The sequence below is a fragment of the Gastrolobium bilobum genome, unplaced genomic scaffold, assembly GCF_033153095.1.
Source record: "Gastrolobium bilobum isolate Gb01-03AN ecotype WA unplaced genomic scaffold, APGP_CSIRO_Gbil_v1 utg10043, whole genome shotgun sequence".
Taxonomy (NCBI): Eukaryota; Viridiplantae; Streptophyta; class Magnoliopsida; order Fabales; family Fabaceae; genus Gastrolobium; species Gastrolobium bilobum.
The window spans coordinates 95,450-114,858 of NW_026897121.1; the positions used below are offsets into that span (position 1 = coordinate 95,450).

General features: G+C 33.5%; 3 protein-coding genes across 4 annotated transcripts; all 3 read right to left on the minus strand.

Annotated features, from left to right (window-relative positions):
- Positions 1-783: 783 nt before the first annotated feature.
- LOC133304340 (uncharacterized) lies at positions 784-4,634 on the minus strand. The gene is made up of 6 exons (XM_061504356.1): positions 4,595-4,634; positions 4,187-4,385; positions 3,487-3,583; positions 3,024-3,243; positions 2,250-2,533; positions 784-2,115 (listed from the first exon to the last, which is right to left on the minus strand). Exons 1-6 carry the CDS (start codon positions 4,632-4,634, stop codon positions 784-786), a joined length of 2,172 nt encoding a protein of 723 aa, XP_061360340.1.
- A 3,526-nt stretch (positions 4,635-8,160) lies between these two features.
- LOC133304357 (L-ascorbate oxidase homolog) lies at positions 8,161-10,403 on the minus strand. The gene is made up of 2 exons (XM_061504384.1): positions 9,067-10,403; positions 8,161-8,458 (listed from the first exon to the last, which is right to left on the minus strand). Exons 1-2 carry the CDS (start codon positions 10,401-10,403, stop codon positions 8,161-8,163), a joined length of 1,635 nt encoding a protein of 544 aa, XP_061360368.1.
- Positions 10,404-13,006: 2,603 nt separating this feature from the next.
- LOC133304351 (transcription factor Pur-alpha 1) lies at positions 13,007-19,050 on the minus strand. 2 transcript variants are annotated; one of them, XM_061504376.1, is made up of 6 exons: positions 18,672-19,050; positions 18,397-18,641; positions 18,273-18,320; positions 13,971-14,111; positions 13,617-13,859; positions 13,007-13,523 (listed from the first exon to the last, which is right to left on the minus strand). In XM_061504376.1, exons 1-6 carry the CDS (start codon positions 18,700-18,702, stop codon positions 13,371-13,373), a joined length of 861 nt encoding a protein of 286 aa, XP_061360360.1. In that variant the 5' UTR covers positions 18,703-19,050; the 3' UTR covers positions 13,007-13,370. The 2 variants fall into 2 exon arrangements, with proteins under 2 accessions (XP_061360360.1, XP_061360359.1); XM_061504375.1 differs by having other exon boundaries at positions 18,397-19,050.
- Between the last annotated feature and the right edge of the window lie 359 nt (positions 19,051-19,409).

Genomic DNA, 19,409 nt, shown 5'->3' on the forward strand with positions numbered 1-19,409 from the left:
AAAATATTTTTAAAATGTTAGCTCTTTCTGTAATCTTTAACCTAGAGTTTTAACTTGGAGAACAACGATCAAATTTTAAAAAAGTTAATTTAGTGAAAAATTCAATCCAATTAAAACAATTCGCCACTTCATTGCCTTCTCTGAAGATGTGGGAAAACATGACACTTCACGGTCTGTTCACCATCTCTTGGATCCTTTTGATCAACATAAATAGTGGATGATCAACATTGCAGTCATCTTGGATCAGGCATAAAGCCTCAGCCGAATCCCCTTCCAAGTGACCAATATTTTGAATACCATGCTCACATTCCACCTCCAGACCAAGAAGAGCCCCACTAGCTCCGCTCTCAAAACATTTCCATGGCCCAGCTTCTTATGAAATTAACCTAGCATCCATCTACTTTCACAGCCACTTTTAGTGCCATCCTTAGAACAAGTACCTTTAGAATTTGATTTTCACCCATCCATTAAGGGGAGGAGTCCAATGGATTCTGAGGTCTTCTCTCTAAATCATAAGGACATACAGTGGCAGAGCCAACCTCTGATTTTAGCCCGGGCCAAAAAAATTTACATATTAAATATCAAAGATTATATATCAAAACAAACATAAAGGCACTAACCTTTCCGGTAAGAATTTCAAACATAAGAATTGCATTTTCCTCCCACATCATAATAAGTAATGAATCAAGCCTTGCCCTAAGGATATGAAAACACACAAATATAATAATTATAGGTATAATAACATTTAATAAATAATTTAAAATATAATAAAAAATTGCATACCTAAAATTGTAAGCGACGCTCTTTTAAATTAACGAAATCTTCAAGGATCGAATCTGTAGTAAAAGTTTCAGCAATATCTCTTTCAACATACACAACCAAATTATTTGCAAGAAATTCATCATCCATTTTGTTTCGAAGCCTTGTTTTCACAATTTTCATTGCTGAGAATGCACGTTCACCATTTGCTGTTGAAACTGGTAGCGTTAAGATAAGACGAATTAGCCTATCAACCAAATGATAAGAATTTGACTTTCCTGTCTTAGCTAATCCTTGACACAACTCAGAAATTGAAGATAAATTTTGAAGTTCTGGATGTTTTGGGATGTCCTTGTGAAAATGCTTCAATTGACAATTCAAATTAATTCTCTCTTGCTCAGAAAAATCAAGAGGATAATATTTCTCTGCAAGGCTACAAATATCATCAACATTAAGTGCTTTGTAACCATTCTTCGGATCTAATGAAGAGCTAAGTGATAAAAGTTCCGTTGTTTGCTCAGTAAACCTTATATTTAATTCTTGTAATTGAAAGTCAATGGTTGAATTAAAGATATCAAAATGATAATGATGCTCAATAGTTATTTGATCATGCTGTCGACGGCCACGACCTTCAATATATTGAGCATTAAGATCTGGAACATCTATTTCATGAAGCTTAGAGAAATTAACAACACTTTCAAGTATTCTTTTCCAACCATCATCTCGCAATTCTTGAATAAGTTCCTTTGTACTTGAAACTAATTGCATAGCATTCAAAATATCTTGAGATTTTTGTTGCAATGCTTGACAAAGAATTTCAGTGATGCCCATGATCTCCTTCATCAAAAGTAAAGTAAAGATAAACTCAAACGAAGTGATCATCTTATACGCTGCAGTAGCATCTTCTCTTTGAGAGTAATTTGAGCCTTCGCGGCGAATTTTTTCAAGTACTGAACATGATTCATTATACCCTCGTTGAAGACTGCATATAGAATAAAAATGAGAACCCCATCTAGTATCACTAGCCCGCTTTAGTGTACCTACTTGGTTAGAACCTGTACCAGTTTCAAGCTCACCAATAGTCTGCAAACGTTCAAATTCTGAAATCTGGGCAGCTTGGAATTGATCATGACGTTTAGAAGATGCAGTGATAATATTAATGATGAAATTCAAATTCTGAAAGAATTGATAAATAGAAGAAAATTCCTTAGAGGCAGCAATCCAGGCTAATTGTAATCGATGAGCAAAACAATGCACATAATACGCACAAGGACATTCATTAACAAATAATGCTTGCAATCCATTCCATTCACCACACATGTTACTAGCACCATCATATCCTTGGCCACAGATATTCTGGATATCAAGGCAATCATGTGAGAGTATTTTACTAATAGCATTTTTAGTGTCATAGATGAAGTGTCTTGAACATGATAAAGATAAAAAAATATCTCTTTTATGAAACCATCTTTGTCAACAAATCTCAAGACAAGAGCCATTTGTTCCCTTTTAGATTCATCACGTGCTTCATCCACAATAATACAAAACTTAGAATCCCCAATATCTTTGCGAATCTGCTTTCGCACTTTGTTTTCTAGAACATATAAAATCTCCTTTTGTATTTGAGGTGAGGTATACTTGGCCGTCAATGGAGCATTCTTTAGAACGACATCTGCAACTTTTTCATTGTAAGATGCCAAAAGTTTGATCATTTCAATAAAATTACCCCTATTTCTTGAATCAATAGTCTCATCATGCCCTCTAAAAGAACATCCTTGAAAAGAAAGCCAACGAGTAACATCAATTGAAGTCGTAACACGCAGCCTGTTTTTTTCAATTTGTTGGGAGCTTTGAGCATGCATAACTTTATCAATATGGCAAGACTGATTCATTAATCTACACATGAGATGAGTGCATTAGTATGTTGTGAACAAGGATCATCTGCCATGTGACTTATAAAACACAATCTTTTCCACTATGAACTCTTTTCCAACTATTAAAACCTTTGATTGTGAATGTATCCCAACCGTGTCGCCCATCGACCTTTGTATTGAAAAGATAGCATGGTAAACAAAATACAGCATCTATAGAAGGTGAATACTCAAGCCACGAAGAAATTTTTTTGAACCAAGAAGCATGAAAACGTCGAGGATGCTTTTCCTTTGAAAATGGATAAGAGCATTGAGGTTGATATGACCCAACTATTAAATAAGCTCTTCGTATCTCATCGACTTCATTAGCTGAATATTCCCAAATTGGCTTACGTTTGCCTGTATCACGTTCAAAATTTTTATTTTTGACTGTAATAATGTCATCAGTATGTTCAATTCTACGACACTTGGAAGGAGGTTGCTCATGAGAAGGTGCATCACTTTCAGAAATTATGTTCGTAAGAGCATCACTTGATTCACTTTCAGAGACTAGTTTCTTTTTAAAGAACACATCTATACTTTTCTGCTTATCCTTACCCATACTTTTCAACAGCTACCTGAGTCAGAAAACACACTGAATACAAAAATACAAATTACATTTAACTAACATGACTCAGATTAAATACTATAAAGAAAAACTCATTCTTACACATTTTTAATAAAATCCTAGAATAGTGGCCTAAATATATAATTCTTCAAACTTAGAATTGTAAAATAATATGCTTCTTGAAGATAGTAAGAATGTAAAATCCAAAAACAATAGATAAGCATATGCTATTTTAAGGACATGACAAACCTGAAGACAATTATAAGATGCTATCCGAAATTTCTTCTCAGCATTAAGTACCCTAAACACTTCACTAACATCAATAAGATGCTTCCTTTTCACATACCTGAATCATTAAAATTATACAATAATTAACTCACAAGAAAACATAACAAGTTCATATTAAAAAGTACAAATAAGCTAAACCAAGAGTTTATATAATTTCATCTCCATGTAACTTGGCTGATGAATTACACATAAAAATATCTGCCATGTGCCCATTGTCCACTAATAGATGATTTAGTTCTCCCAAAACAAAAAAATTAGAGTACTTGATAGTTATATGCTAGCATTAAAGTACAATGAGAACGACAGCATTAAAGTACAAATGTTGAAATCTTGTTTCCTTTTGTAACTTGATAGTTATATGCTAGCATAGTTTTTGGTAGGTTGTATGATGTATAAAGGACAATAAATGTTCCTTGGTTATTATATTCAGACCCCATTTGCAAAAGAGATCAGGAATAAATTGATTCAGTTCTAAATTTTCTCCTGTCTGAACTACAACAAGAAAAGGTCTATATTGGGCCACTTCTGAATTATATCCTAGTTAATTAAATTAATGTTTGTCAACTATAAAAAAAAGTTAATGTTTGTTTTCACTGATGAATAATATAGGCATATACAGACAACAACTTCGTACAAAATGAATTAACTTGTCATCACAAACCAGATATATAAACCAATATTGGGTATCTGATAAGTGACCAGTGTGACCAAAATGCAGATAAAAGGGCGCCATACCTTGAGGTCAGAGCCAATTTTGAAGCTGCCCATTATCTGCTCCTTTGACATCAGACAGAGCAAAGGAATAAGTGCAAAGGGGATTTGGACTGACTGAAGAACATTAAGCCACTCATTCAGAACATCTAAAATATAAAAAACAAATAGAGTTAGCATCATCCAATCCAATCCATTTATATATACTTTGTTGACCAATTTGTTGTTCAAAATGTCCACAAGTCTTCAGGCAAAAAGAACAAACAGAAACAGAGCAAAGATGATAATAAGGTCGGTGCCATAAATTAACCAATAAAAGTGATGATAAATTAAACATATAAATGAAATGCATCTAAACAGGCTTCAAGTTTCATATAATATGTTCTTCCTTCCTCCATCGCTTTATGCCCAAAACAAAGTAGATATAGGTTTTTTGGGGAAAAAAATTGAAATAACAAAAATTCTTACAAACTTGTTGGGTTAAAGGTAGGAGCCTTAGCTTAGCTCAGAGAAAAAAAGCTGAAAACGGGAAGAAGAAAAAAAGCCATGATACCTGGAGAGAGAGAGAGAGAGAGCTTGACCAGTTGACCTTAGAAGTTAGAATAGGGCAAGAGAGAGAGATCAACGTGAAGAAGAAATATAAATTAAGAGAGTCAATGAGTGATAATCTTATTATAGATTTTTTAATCTTATTAAATATTTTTAATTTTTTTTTGGATGCAAGCTGGAATTGAACACATAACTTAATATAACCTACTCAAATCCTTCATCAAATATATTTTAATATTAGACCGGGCTAAATTAAAATTTTAATCCAGATCAAATTATAATTAATTATATAATTATATATAATAAATAAAATTTGTTAAAATTCAACTCGGAGGCAAGTACCCCCAACCTATACATAGGCTTCTTTTAAGACATGTTCAACATGAGTAACATTGTTCACGTACATTCTGATCTTATGACTAAAGACTTTCAGGTGTGCAGATCTTCCTTTTTTAAGATAAATTTTTTTAATGCAATCTACTGAAACTAAACTACACAAATATCAATGCAAGATTTTCAGGTTTAGAGGTCAGATTTCTTCATAAAGTAAACAAATATCCATACAAAAATAGAATATATATGATAACTAACCACTAGTTTTAATTTTATGATTGATATGTTTAGTTATGGAATAATCCATCATAATTGAGTGATAGGCAATGCTATGTTGTTAATAATATATGAATATTAGCAATCAACATTAGGAAATCGCTGAATCGCTGAATCCATGGCTAATTAGTGACAAAATATGCTTTCGTTGAAAGCATCTAAAACATATCAGCAACGAAATTTTTATATTAGTGACAAAAAAGATTTTGTCTCTAGTTAAAACGGAATGAATATTCCATTATAAAATATTTTGCAATAACGTATTTAACGATAGATTTGTGTCTGTCGCTAGTATTTTTAGCGAAAGAATTATTTAATTTATAAACCATGACTGGATCTCCTAATTAAATTTGGTATATAGGAGCATTTCTGATAGCAAAATTAACATTTTTTTGAGGTAGCAAAATGGTAAATAAAAATATGAATATAAAAAATGTATAAAATATAAATACTTCTTCTTGTCTAATTATAGTTATAACTCATTTCAAAACCTCTTTATTATTAATTATTTTATCCTAATAAAAAAGTGTGAATTGAGCATGTAGTGCTGGTTAACATGCTATATATTACTATCATGAAGGAATTTTTGTAGTTGGTGTAAAATTTGTTTTTCTGAAAGTACTATTATTAATATACTCATTTAAAGATCTCGAGTTACATATATATAAGCAATATATTTACAAATTTACAAATAAATATTTCTTATTTTCTAATTATAATTATTCTTAAAAATACTCTTTATCATTATTTATTTTTTCTTAACAAAAATAAAAAATGCAATCATTCATGACAACTATATAAGTAGGGTTGTCAGTTAATACCCAGTATTTTTTATTTTATTTTTTTAAATTTGTTTTTAAAAAAATCTCCTATAATTTTGCTTTGAATAAGTTATAGGAGATAAGTTACTGAGTTACTGTAGATAAGTTATTTGTATTTATTTTTAAAACGACGTCATTTTGGTATTAAAATCTTAAAAAATTATAAATATAAAGACTATTATAACCCAGAAATAAATTAAAATTACAAAAATATCATGATTTCGGCCCCAAAACGACGTCGTATTGGACTTACTGCAGATAATTTATCTGCAATAACTGCAGAAAAAGTGAACCTTTTTTTAATAATTTATCTTTCTATAATTTTTTCATCCAAACTCATCCTTAACACCGTTAGAAACTAAACTAATATACCTACTTTACCATTCTTACTTCTTAAAAAAAGAAAATAGGCTTACGACAACAACAAAAATAAAAAAATAAAAGGAGAAATAAGACCGAATATATTGAAAACTTACAACACTTATAGAAAAGAATATAAATAAAAAAATATAATAAACAAAAAATTTATTCTTGATTGATTATGTTATATTTACTTAATTTTGGAATCCAATTCCAATGGAATAGTCTTGATTATTTTTCTAGCGTTATCATTGACGAATTATATTTTATTCCATTGTTTTGGCTTGTATGCTTTTTGTTATTTTTCTTCTTCTTATGTCTTCGTGGTAGATATATTATTTTCATGTGGATTAATCTGTATTTATCTTATTAAAATTCAAATTAAATGAAAACTGGATTATGATAATTTGGGTTTAACCCACGTACTAATCAATTTTTTCATTCGACCTATTATTGTTAAGCACACTATGTGGGTTTTGGTGTTAGGCCTAGGCCTTGTGTATAAGTTTATCAAAATAGGAAGGTTTAACCCATCTTAAAATCTCAAAGTGTGAAAAATATATGGTATTCTCTGAATTAACTTCTGAAATATTTTGGGTGTGATTTTGACAATATTGGTATATTTTTAGACTTGATTTTCTTTCAACACTGTATCAATTTTGGTGTTATTTTTTGAATTTAATATCGTACAAAACTTTGAAAATAGTTATCGATCTCATTTTTATTTTTATTTTTAAAGTAATTGGAGAAGTGTAAGGATGTAAATTTAGGAGCCACATATCCCTTCCATGCGGCTAGCTAGTATATGTCTAGAAATTGAAAAATCATGCTCTGTAATAAATTTTGACAATGAACAGCTCTAGCATTTGAATAACCTTCGAGCTTGCCGTAGAAATATCTTTTTATCATTGTGTGAATTAGTATAATTTTACATGTTACAAAGTTCCAAAAACGAAAATGAAGTTTAGGCCATTATCCTTAAGGTTTGTTTTTTTCTGTAGTTAATACATATAAGTTATCTGCATTGAACTCAAAATAACGTCATTTTAGAGCAAAAATTAAGATATTTTTGTAATTATAATTTATTCTAAAGTTATAATAGCTTTTATCATTATAATTTTTTAATTTTTAATCTAAAACGATGTCGTTTTGAAAATGAAGGTAGATAACTTATATGCTATAGAAATATTAAAGTGTTATCCTTAATTTCAAATAGTTTAGCAACCATGCATTTAATTTAGCGCTTAATAAATGAATATTAAAATTAAATAATTAATTTCTTTCACTTGAAGTGAAAGAAATGATTATATTCAACGTATAATTCAAATATAATAATTTTTGCAAGTCAAAAGCACAATCAAGAGTCAAGACCAAGATATTAGGAAGGAGATTATAGATATATAAATTGATAGGGGAAAATGAATAGTAGCAACGAGGAAAGGGTTGATACATCAGCTACCAGTGAAGGTACAAATTAAATTAAAGCTAACATATTGTATTAATGAATCTCATCTGATCATATAACAATGAATGCTTAATTGGAGCGCGCGCGCGTCATGACATTGATCACAGAAGGAAACTCTCTTTAAGAGTATGGTGCTGGCATTGGCAAATCCTTAACGATTCCGCAAAGAAGCTGGGTTTCTGGAAGGTTGTACTCATCCCTCAGAGAACGTTCAGGAGACGTCACACTAATGTACATTTGCTGTCCAAGGTAGCGGTTCTCCGCGTTCGCCGACCTCAAGTTCCACATCCCGGCGTTGTCGAACGTTAGCATTATTGCTGCCCATGATTTCGGGTACACCTGAATGGTGTGTCTGCTCACAGCATCAAGAAGGTTGTAGTTCTTTCTCTTCTCTGGTGTCCATTTCCCTGGCTCAATGCTGCACATCCAATTAATAACCACAACAAAAACAAACATATTAAGTCACTAATAATTTTTTTTTAGAAAATTAATGGTTGAGAAGTAAAACAAAACTTCTTAATCTTATACTAGACTCAAAAATTTTATATATATGAGGTAGGATATTTTAACATCAGTATCAAAGGATCCTACCTCTCTATATATATATATGTATATTTTTTTTTAGAAATAAATTATTCTACTTATCATTTTTTCTGCCTACCACTCTCCAATACTCAGAATCTCAAGAAGAGAGAGAAAGGCAAATGTTTTTCTGTCTACCACTCTCCAATACCGTTAGATCAGAATTTTAAAAAGAGAGAAAAAAATAAATGTTAATTAAGATTCTGATCTAACGATGTTGGAGAGTGATGATAGACGTAGAGTAACCTATATTTTTTTTTATGTCTATTGTACCTATCTTTTTAAGAGATTATTATATCAGAATCTTAATTAATCTATGTTAAATCTATTTATTTATTTTTTATTATGATTTAACTGTGTTAAAAATAAATAAAAATAAGTAAGCATGAAGTTTTTTTTTTTTTTGGCAAAAATAAAGAATAAAAGGAAAGAATGAATACTCACGCGACGGCGAAGAAAGAGTAACCATCCAAGTTATATGACTGAATGACCTTGGTAGGGTTCTCAAAGATGACCTCAATGAAGTTGCGGAAAGTGGCGTTGACAACATTGGGTGCCAAGGTGGCTTCACCGACAGTGGCTGGTGGTTCATCAGATATGATGTTGTACTTGAAAACCTTCTCGGAAACTCCGAAGTACTCAGCGAGCTTAAGAGGTGTTTCGGGGTCAACATGAGAAACACCGTTAAGGGCATAACGGAGCTTTCCCTGAACCTTGCTAACAGTGTTAACAAGCTTAATGGTCCGGGTGATGTTAATCTGACCGTAATGGTAAGAGCCCTGAGGGTTAGGCCTTGCAGCACTAGCGGTTAGGTTCCAACGGAATGACCTGAATTGGTTCAAAGACCAAGCCCAACCAACAGGTGCGGGAGGGAGCACATTGGAAGCAGAACCAACGCCGTTAGTGTAACGGATTAAACCGGTGGCGGTGAGAACCTTCTTGGTGAAGCGCGTGGAGGCGACCATGTGATAATCCTTTGGCTCCTTGTCGGCGGTTACGAGGACAGAGAAGCATTGTCCCACGTGGACATCAAGAGAGTCATAGTCATTCTGAACGGTGTGGGACCCTTCCATCTCAACAAGCTTCATGGGGTGTCCTTGAATCCTGAAGTTAAGTGAGTCCTTAAGACCAACGTTGCAGATTCTGTATTTATAAGTCTTACCAGGCTCCATTGTGTAAAGCGGTTCCGACGCACCGTTTTTACCGTTAATGTGAACACCTTCAGGTCTTCCAAGAGAACGACCACTGTCCAAAAACTTCTTCAAAATGGTGTGGCTTTTAGCGTACCAATCACCGGCGAGAACCCAATATTCATCAGCGGGATCAGCATAAGGGACAGGAATCAACAACCTGCTATTGATTTTAAGACCACCGAAGCCACCAGCGGATCTATGTAACCCTGTGGTTGGGTAATAGAAGTAGCTTCCAATCTGGTCCTTCACTTGGAAGTGGTAAGTGTAGTTAGTGCCAGGGGCAATGGGACATTGTGTTCCCAATGTACCATCTTGCCATGAGTTTTTCCTTTGTTGGACCCCACTCCATGTGAAAAGAAGTGGCTCGTCTAGGTTGTTGAAAACGTTAACAACAACGTTGTTGTTGCTAGTGGAGTTGATTTCTGGTCCCGGGAATTGACCGTTGATGAGAATTCCTTGTTGCGGGATACCAAGAGGAGCAATGGTCCCATATGTAACGTTCCATGTGAAGAAAAGATAAGGGTCTTCACCCCTTACCGCTCCAGCTAGGAGGCAAAGCATCAATAAATACATCGCCCCACGATTCATTTTTTTTATTTTTTTATTTTGGTTTTTTGGTTTTGTTTTGTTTGTATATATATATTTTCTATATATATTCAACCCTTTCCTATCTCCTTCCCTTTTTCTTCTTTTGGAAGAAGATAGATTGCTTGTTTAACCCTTCCCTTTTATATTCCAATATGTGCTAACCTTTTTTAAACCGTAAAAGGTTTGTTTTGCCGAACTTGTCTCTCAGCCGGTCGATCTCCACCTTTGTTGCACCTTGTTTATCGCTCCACCACTCGTGCGTGTGTTTCACTCTTTGACTTTCTATCTATTCTTCGTTTTCGAATTTTTCTCTTGCTGTTTTGTCATTTGAGGTTAGAAACCAAACGTAGAAAAACTAAACTTCTTTTATTTTTATACGTTATTCCCTTTCTCACGGCAATTTAATTGCTGTCTTGTAACCACGGTATACATTAGGATTTAGGACGCATAACTTCCTTAAAAAAAACAAACGCCACTTGCAAGGAATAATTTGAAAAGAATTTTTCTTGAAATGAAATTTCCATTTCATAATTGTTTTATTGTGGTCATGATTTCCAAATTAGACAAATTCTCATTGTGTCAATATTATTTTAAAAATTAACTTAATAAATTTTATATAACTTGTATTGACTTACACCATTTTGCATACCAATAGAAGAATAATTAATTACATGTCATTATTAAGTATTTACTAAAAACTTACTCTGGGGAAGGATTTTGGATACAGAGGCCTAAACAATATTAGGGAATTTATATAATTGACTTTTCAATCTTACAAGAACTAATATAACTTAGTTGTCAAACTTATCGTGCCATATAGGAAAGGGCATGTGGCATTTAGACACTTAACATACCATATAAGCGAAGCAACTCTGATAACTTAAACCGAACACATAACAATCTCACTAATTGGAATTACAGAGTAATCTCACAAGAACCACATATAAGATTAATATTACTTGTCAATAATTTGAAGTTGATCACATCTTTCAGGGACCAATTAATCACCATAATTAATTTTTAAGATAAAAAATTACAACCCTCCGGTTTGGCCTAGTATACTAAAATTTGCTTGGGTAACATATAATTATTGGGATATTCAAGTGTGAATCAAATTAATTAATTGATAATAAGTTAAGTAAAAAGATAGTATTTGACCAATTCGATGTGGTTGATCTTACTCACTCATTGGTGATGATCCCCTCACATATAATCCCCTTGAAGTTTATTCAGTTTTCGTTTGTAGTACATAGAGTTTAATTTATTTTTTATTACCCACTCATATGACACGCACATGGCATGGGTAGTTTTCTGCTGAACATTAAACAAACTTCATGACTGTAATCTATGTTTCACCTCAATTTTTATTTAAATTAAGTTTGAAGAATGACGATGGGATGATTTACATACAATATTATAATCTTATATATTATATTTTTTTTACTTTCTAATTTTGAAAAATAACTTATTTAATAAACTTAAAGTTAAATATTAAATACTTACTTTTCATGTTTACCAAAAAAAAATACTTACTTTTCATTCTTTATATCATTAATACCCCAAACAGATAATGTAAAATGTATTCATAATTTTTTTTCCTTTCAAAATATCTTTAAACATATTTCAATAAAAGCCTTTGTATAAAAAAATGATTTAATGTTTCTCGATGTCACTAGCTATAAGTTATCTAATAATTCAGAAACAATATCATTTTGTGGTTGAAAGAAATGTATTTTTGTAATTGTAATTTATTCTAAAGCCATATTAAATTTTATCATTATAAATGAGATAATTTTATTTCTAGTGTCTAGAAAGATATTAAACCCATAAAGAAATATAACCCAGAAAAAGAAAGAAAGTAAAAACTAGTTTCCTTCCCTCTTCTTTACATTAAGGATGGTAATTTCTCTCAGAATTTGAAGGTCCCATCCGGTGCCCGAAGTTCGGAGTTATTTTTCCACAAAAACAAGAACAACGATAAAAAAAATATGTTATGAAGTAGATTGCAAGTTTATTTTGTCTTTTTCAGTTATTAATGAAATAAATTTAAAATTAAATGCAAAAAATTAATTTCTTTTACAATTTTGAATTTTTTAAAATACACTTAAATTTGTTGATGTTTTAAGCTTACATTTATTATATTTTCTATTTTATTGAAATTTTATTGTATTTTTTTTATGTAATTTTACAATTATAAAGCAAATGGAAAATAATACGCCATGGCAAAAATCGAGAGCTCGGTGCCAGAAGAATTGGGAGATATTGGAGATAGAGCGTTGAAAGTTAATTCCCACCCTAAGTAAATCTCCAGTAATTTCATAATAGGAATTCCCACACTCATGTTTCGCCGACAAGATAATGGATGTAACTTCGCTACCTTCCATTTCATTCCATCTAAGGTAAGTGTTTAATCCGCACAAATCAGATAAATGACTACAGAACAGATTTCATTATCAATGCTAAGTTCATCAAGATGGAAACCAAAACCTATAAAATAGCTAAATCACCAAACCTAAAATCTGGTAAGTATAACGATTGATTGCTCAGCATGTCTGGGAACTTTTTTTTTTTAATTTCCTCATGTCTGGGAACTTAAATGCATGTGAAAACCGTGAATGAAAGCATAATAAACAATCAAACAAGCATTATTACAAAATATAGCACGGGTGCCAAACTATCCAAATAAGTACAAGTCTTTGTTCACTTTTCTTCCGTTATTTCCTATTCCTATAAACCTTGCCCAGCAATTCCAATTATTCTACTGATCAACCAGAGTTTGGATTATTTCAAAAGCATTAATGGAAGAACAATATGAGAAGGAGAAAGAGACTGAGGAGAAAAAAATAAAAAAGCACGAATAAGACATAAAAAAGTACAAATAAGACTCAGATGACACCCATTGGTATCCCTAACGAAACCCTGGCAGAGAGGGACTACTTATTGTAACAGAAAACCCCAAGTTGGCATTCATCTTTGAGGGGGATCAACTGTGCGTACATTAGCAACTGTCATTCCCTCAATTCGGTCCTTGGTGATTTCCACAAAGTGACCAACAATCTCATGAAACTGCTTGAGCCCTGACAGAGGAAGAATGATGGAGGATCGATCAGAACCTGCAACCTGCAATGAAATAACAAAAATTAACAGAACAAAATCCTCTTCCCACACTAAAACATAATAAAGGAAAAGGATAAAACGATAATGGCAGAACACCTCTGATATTCTTAAGAAATGACCCCTGTTATTGCTCCCAAGATCAAAGAAGAATCTTTTTTGATCAGCCCTGATCACTTTTGAGACCCCCAAGTTCCCAATTTCATCCTGAGCTGGCAAATCAACAGACCTGTCCACATTCAACTCAGAAGAGGTGGCAGGTTGACTACTATGACCAGATATGAAGCCAGCACCAACATCATCCGAAAGTCCAACAAGACGTTCTGAGGATTCGGAATTTTGCTGTTGAGGAATGCAATCAATCAGATGAGATACAATAGATCACATAAGACAACTAGAAAAATTCTAGTGGCTAAGCAGGAAAAAAAATGTCTACTTGCAAAAGAAGGAAACCTGATTGGGGAGAATGAAAAGCCTCGAGGCTTCATTGATCTCTGCCAAAATGTTCCTGAATGCTGCCCACCCTTCATCCCTGGAGCTTCCTGCAGGAACAATGATAGTGCTACGATTTCTGCTGACAGAAGCTTCAGACACCTTTACACAATAAATTATAATCATTATCTTGAAACAAAATAAACATACAGGTAATATTCTTCACAAGACAGAAACTTCAAAATTAAATGTAAAAATCAGTAAACCCAAAAAGATGCAAAACAAGATAACAAATTTCATGAGGGACTTCATGTAGCCTCATTGAAACAATTTTAGTTATTAGGAAACACCAATTACCAGTGTTATTTGCAAAAGTTTCTGTATATGTTACTTAGGGATTGAATTTGTCAAATTAAAATGCAAATATATTAACAGGGACCTATATAGAAGATGGAGGAATTACAGAATATTCTAGTTGACTGCATAGCTACTGTTTTGTAGTGCAGACTGGTTTTACTGTTCTTCCTATGTTCCACAATGATGCATGCTTCAAAGCTTGATTTTGTACATTCGTTTGGTGAGAATAATAAATATGGTTGCACCAAAAATAGAAACAGTTCTTTTGTTGTGTACTATCACATGCAAAAAACAGACAGCACCCAACAACACCAACATCCCAAAACTTCCAAAACAAAATAATCACCTGGTCTTCAAAGCCTTTCACACCCTTCCTACCCTCAGACCCACATTGTAAGCACTTCAGTTATACTAGGGCAGGCACTAGATATGAAATACAATCTGGCAATAAGAATAAAAGGGGACATAGAAGATACCACTTAAATACTGAATACAGAAGATTTTACACAGACAAGATAAAAGGTCAATATCAATATTTAGTGTACTGGGCAATAAAGGAGAGGATTCCTTGATTGTCAAACTCTGTCTTGAAGTTAGAAAGGAATTAAGGGAGGAACAAGATTTTGAGGAGGAAGAGGAGGAGAAGGAATGTCTGCTGCTTAGGGAATAGGAGAAGTTAGTATGCAAACAATCTATTCAGAAGGGTCATGCCAAGAATGATAATCTTTCCGGGGGTGCACAGCTGAGTTAAACATGCAACTAAGATACTATTATAATGACACAAATGATCACCCAATTTGTCAACAATTGAGGCGTTAAACCCTTGGCTAACACAAAAATACAAATAACGGAGTGACTTTCACAGGGAGTGACTTTACAGAGGATTCCTTGATTGTCAAACTCTATCTTGGAGTTAGAAGTTGAATTAAGGGAGGAACAGGATTTGGAAGAGGAGAAGGAATGTCTGCTACTTACAGAATAGAAGTTAGTACGCATGCAGTGTATTCAGAAGGGTCATGACAAGAACGACCTTTTTTCCAGGAGTGCACAACTGAGTTAAACATGCAACTAAGATACTATAATGACATAAATGATCACCCAATTTGCCAACAATGGAGACAGTAATCCCTTTGCTAACACAAGCACAAATAATGGAATGACTTTTACAGGGAGTGTCTCTGTTTTCCCCCTTTTCTCTTACTTATTGCATCTTTGTCCATAGCCCTATTATACTGCTTCTTACATAAAATTTGTCCTCTGACAATCACGGGATCAATTTGAGGGTAAGGATCATGGAGATGGCAATCTATCTATCCAGAACTTAATCATCTCTTAACAGTGGAATGCCTAATGTCCAGAACGAAAATATTCTAAAGGAAAATGTCACATCCCTTGATCACCTGTGAAATAGAGGGACAATCAAGAACTGCAACGATGCAATCTCTAATTCAATCAATTAATGCCAAATTATTGAATGCTAATGGACAAGAAAAAGAAAGTGCAAACCTCTTCAAGGATTTACGTTAACAAGAAAAACAAAGAAAAAAGAGATTCAGACACGTTTCACAGTGAAAGACAGAGACGCAATGGGTAGAGAAGATTTTACAGCTTACATATGAAATTTGCAAGTAAATTTAGTGTATTCAGAGTTTCAATGCTTGTCAGAGCTTGTTCAAGCAAGTGACATTCAACAAATGCTTGAGATTGCTTCAGGTTATTTGTAAATTCAGAAAGCCAGCCAAACAATGAAGTGTCCCAAACTTTCAACCTAAGAAGCCCTCAAACATAATATTTAGATAACTACTGTAGGCAGAGAGGCTAAGGTTGTAGCAAAAGACCATAATATATGTTGCTCACATTTGTAGATCTAAAGTCCACTGCAAAGATACTCAGAAAAGCCCTTCATCTTGCCAACTGACTTCAGATAGGAGTGGATTGCTAACTCTGTCGATGTATTGAATATAGAAGTTGCAGATTGAACAATTATGTAGGTATATTATAAGTGGCGTGATGTGATTTATACAGGTTGAAGGTTGAGAGGGTGCCAGAAGGCAAAGTTCATCATGATTTTTGGCGTTTTAGCATACAACAAATCCCTAAGAAGCAACCCTAACAAAAATTATCAATCAAACATCTAAACTAAGCTTCACAAGTCAAAGCCTAAGAGCCTGTTTGGATGGGCTTTTTTTTCTCCAAAAGCTACTTTTTTCTTGAAAAAAAGCACTTCTCATTTTTAGTTAATTTAAATGTCTGCTTTTAAAAAAAGAAGAAGTCACAAAAAAAGCCAAAAATCTACTTTGTTCAGAAGCTAAACATTTTAACTTGTAAAAAAAGCAGAAGTCAAAAGTTAAATATTTTTTTTAAAAACTAAATATTTTTATAAAAATATAAATAGCTTTATCTTTTATAAAAAACACTTTTAAAATAAGGAAGAGATAAAAGCAGTGTTTTAAAACCCGGCTCGGACTGGCCGGGTCAACCCGGGACTCGGTGGGTTCCCCGGTCCGAGCGGGTAGTTAGACCGGTTATGCAGTCAGCCCGGATTGGACCGGTTGACCCGTCCGAAACCCGGTGACCCGGCGACCCGGTTGACTCGGGTTAAACCGGTTTTTCCTTTTTTTTTGGTAAATTTTTTTTTTTTGTTGATAAGAACTCTTGAATTAAATCATATTCATATTTTTTGATGAATATGATTAAAAGTAAGGTGAAAATAATAAGGTATTTTAGATTAGTGTAGTTCGTTTATGTAATTTAGTTGCATCTTATAATGATCTCATGAAGTTAAGTGGTGATAAACACTAATGGTCTCATGATCTCATCTCAACGGTCTAGAGCTAGAAGCTTAGAAGTATATAATATTTGCTATCATTGAAAACCAATTTATTTTTTGAAGCTCATAGATAGTTTTCTTATGTGAATTTTTATTAATATAAGTAATATTTTTATATTTTTAACATGTGAACAGTAAAACCGGTTGAACCCGGTTGAACCAGTGACCCAGTACCTCGACCGGTTCAATGACCGGTCCGAGTTTTAAAACACTGGATAAAAGTTACTTTTTTAAAAAGCAGAAACAAACGGGCTCTAAGGGCTAAGACAAATAAGAAATTCTGCCATCACATGACTTCTACATGAACTTAATTGTATTACCTTCTCCTTTTCTTAATCATAAACAGGGCTTTACTTGCAGAGTTCAAGCCACACAAATCCAAAATGTTGACATGCAAACTTTTTTTTTTTTTTTTTCACTGCTATCAAAATAATTTAATAAAAATCCACAAAGCACAATTTATTCCCTCTATCCACCACTATGACCGGGGAAAGTGGTGAAATCCCTAGAGCTTACAGTAGTATTATGCATTTCAAGCAAACACATTCCAAATGTCAAACAAGACGCCCAACGTTTACCACACAAACCCAAATTATAATCTCCGTTTCCTTTTACTAGCTTTAATAACAAATCTGGATCATCTCATTTCTTTTTTCAGCATGACCTCGTCATGTGGAAAATCTCAACCATATATCGATAGATTAATTAAAATGATCATTACGAGCTTTGTTATTAAAATAGTGACTGTTGATATACCAATGAATGATTGAGATTTTCCATATTACATGGTCATGTTGAAAAGAGACACGAGATGATCCATTCCCAAGGTTATTAATATCCCCACCCATTATGCATTGAGCTCTTTCTGATGAACAAATAAGTTGTAAATGCCAAATACTTTAAAGATTTCCTCTTTTACACATGAGTTGGGTTGACCAACCCCTTAATTACCATAATTAAATTTCCTTATTGCTCACGGAATAAAAAAACGCTAAAATTGGCAATTGCAAAATTTGACCTTCATTAGGTGACAATATAGAAAAGCTTTTTTTTTTTTTTTTGAAGAGTGAGTACAGCATTAGAGAAGGTTGTTACAGAAAGAGAAGACAGTGGTTAGTAAGCAAGTAAGTAAGTACCTTCAAAAAACGGCCCCTCCTATTCTCCCCAATGTCGAAGTAGAAAACCTGAAAAGGAAGAAATTAGAAAAATACCAAGAGAGAGAGAGAAAGAGAGAATTGAAGAGGGTTGGGTTAGTGTTACCTTGGTATCGAGCTGCAATTCCTTGCTAAAGAGGTCTTGATCGTCGGAGTTAACATAGTAATTGAAGAGATCGAGGAACCAGGAAATGCCAGTGGAAGGGACGATGATGGTGGACCGAGTAGCAGAAGTCTTCTCCGATATCTTAAGGTATCGACCACGAGGGTTCTCCTTCAGATCGAAGTAGAACAGCTTGTGCTCCACCTGCAGCGTTTTACAAAGCAGCTCCACGTCATTCCCACCTCCTCCTCCTCCTCCTCCTCCGCCGCCGCCGCCACCACCACTTCCCCCTCCCGAGTTCCCCTCCATCAATAACTCTGATTAATTTCGAACTCGCAAACAGATCTGACTAATACTTCACACCGCGCGCGTGTGATGACATCATCTTGGGTGGGTGGTTGGTTGGGGGTGTGTGTAACAGAAAATCGTAGTAGGGCTTTGTTGCAACTTGCGACTTCAACAACACAACACAACACAAGACGGTATCGTCGTCGGTTACAATACAAAACCCTCCCTCCACTAACCTAAATCCTAATCGCGGTGAGTGAGATCGAGACTCGAGTGGCTTTCTTGCTGTTAGTTCGAGTCACAAGGACGTATCCCCCGATGTCTATATCATTAAACAACCCTCTTCGCAGATCCATCTGATATTGTCAGCTTTTCACCCCTCGAGTCAATTAGTAATTATTCTTAATCTTAGGCTTATATAACAAAGGGATAAAACTCATAAAAGGGGTGTGCGTATAATATTTTATATATTCTTATTGAGAGTAAATACTGCTAATTAACATGATCACGTGTCTCTAATCATATAAAATGAAACAATGATAATAAAGGAAGAGAGAAAAAAAAATATCGGAACATGTAATTATAAAATTATCACCGTTCATTCACATGATTTGATAAACTCATAATTTATTATGATTTTTAAAGACTAAAATCACTCTTATATATATAGTCAAAAGCATGAGTTATTTGATTAAAAAAATATGAAGTTTGAATTATTAACTCATGTG

Excerpts from the sequence above, each read along its gene's own strand:
- LOC133304351 (XM_061504375.1), bottom strand. The coding sequence starts at position 18,702 with ATGGAGGGGAACTCGGGAGGGGGAAGTGGTGGTGGCGGCGGCGGCGGA. Across the intron at positions 14,112-18,272 it reads GGAGGGGCCGTTTTTTGAAG|GTGTCTGAAGCTTCTGTCAG; the intron begins GTACTTACTTAC and ends TATTGTGTAAAG. Across the intron at positions 13,524-13,616 it reads ATTTCTTAAGAATATCAGAG|GTTGCAGGTTCTGATCGATC; the intron begins GTGTTCTGCCAT and ends ATTTCATTGCAG.
- LOC133304340 (XM_061504356.1), bottom strand. The coding sequence starts at position 4,634 with ATGGAGGAAGGAAGAACATATTATATGAAACTTGAAGCCT. Across the intron at positions 4,386-4,594 it reads TTATATGAAACTTGAAGCCT|ATGTTCTGAATGAGTGGCTT; the intron begins GTTTAGATGCAT and ends TTTATATTTTAG. Across the intron at positions 3,244-3,486 it reads CATCTTATAATTGTCTTCAG|CTGTTGAAAAGTATGGGTAA; the intron begins GTTTGTCATGTC and ends TGACTCAGGTAG.
- LOC133304357 (XM_061504384.1), bottom strand. The coding sequence starts at position 10,403 with ATGAATCGTGGGGCGATGTATTTATTGATGCTTTGCCTCCTAGCTGGA. Across the intron at positions 8,459-9,066 it reads TACTCTTTCTTCGCCGTCGC|CATTGAGCCAGGGAAATGGA; the intron begins GTGAGTATTCAT and ends TTGGATGTGCAG.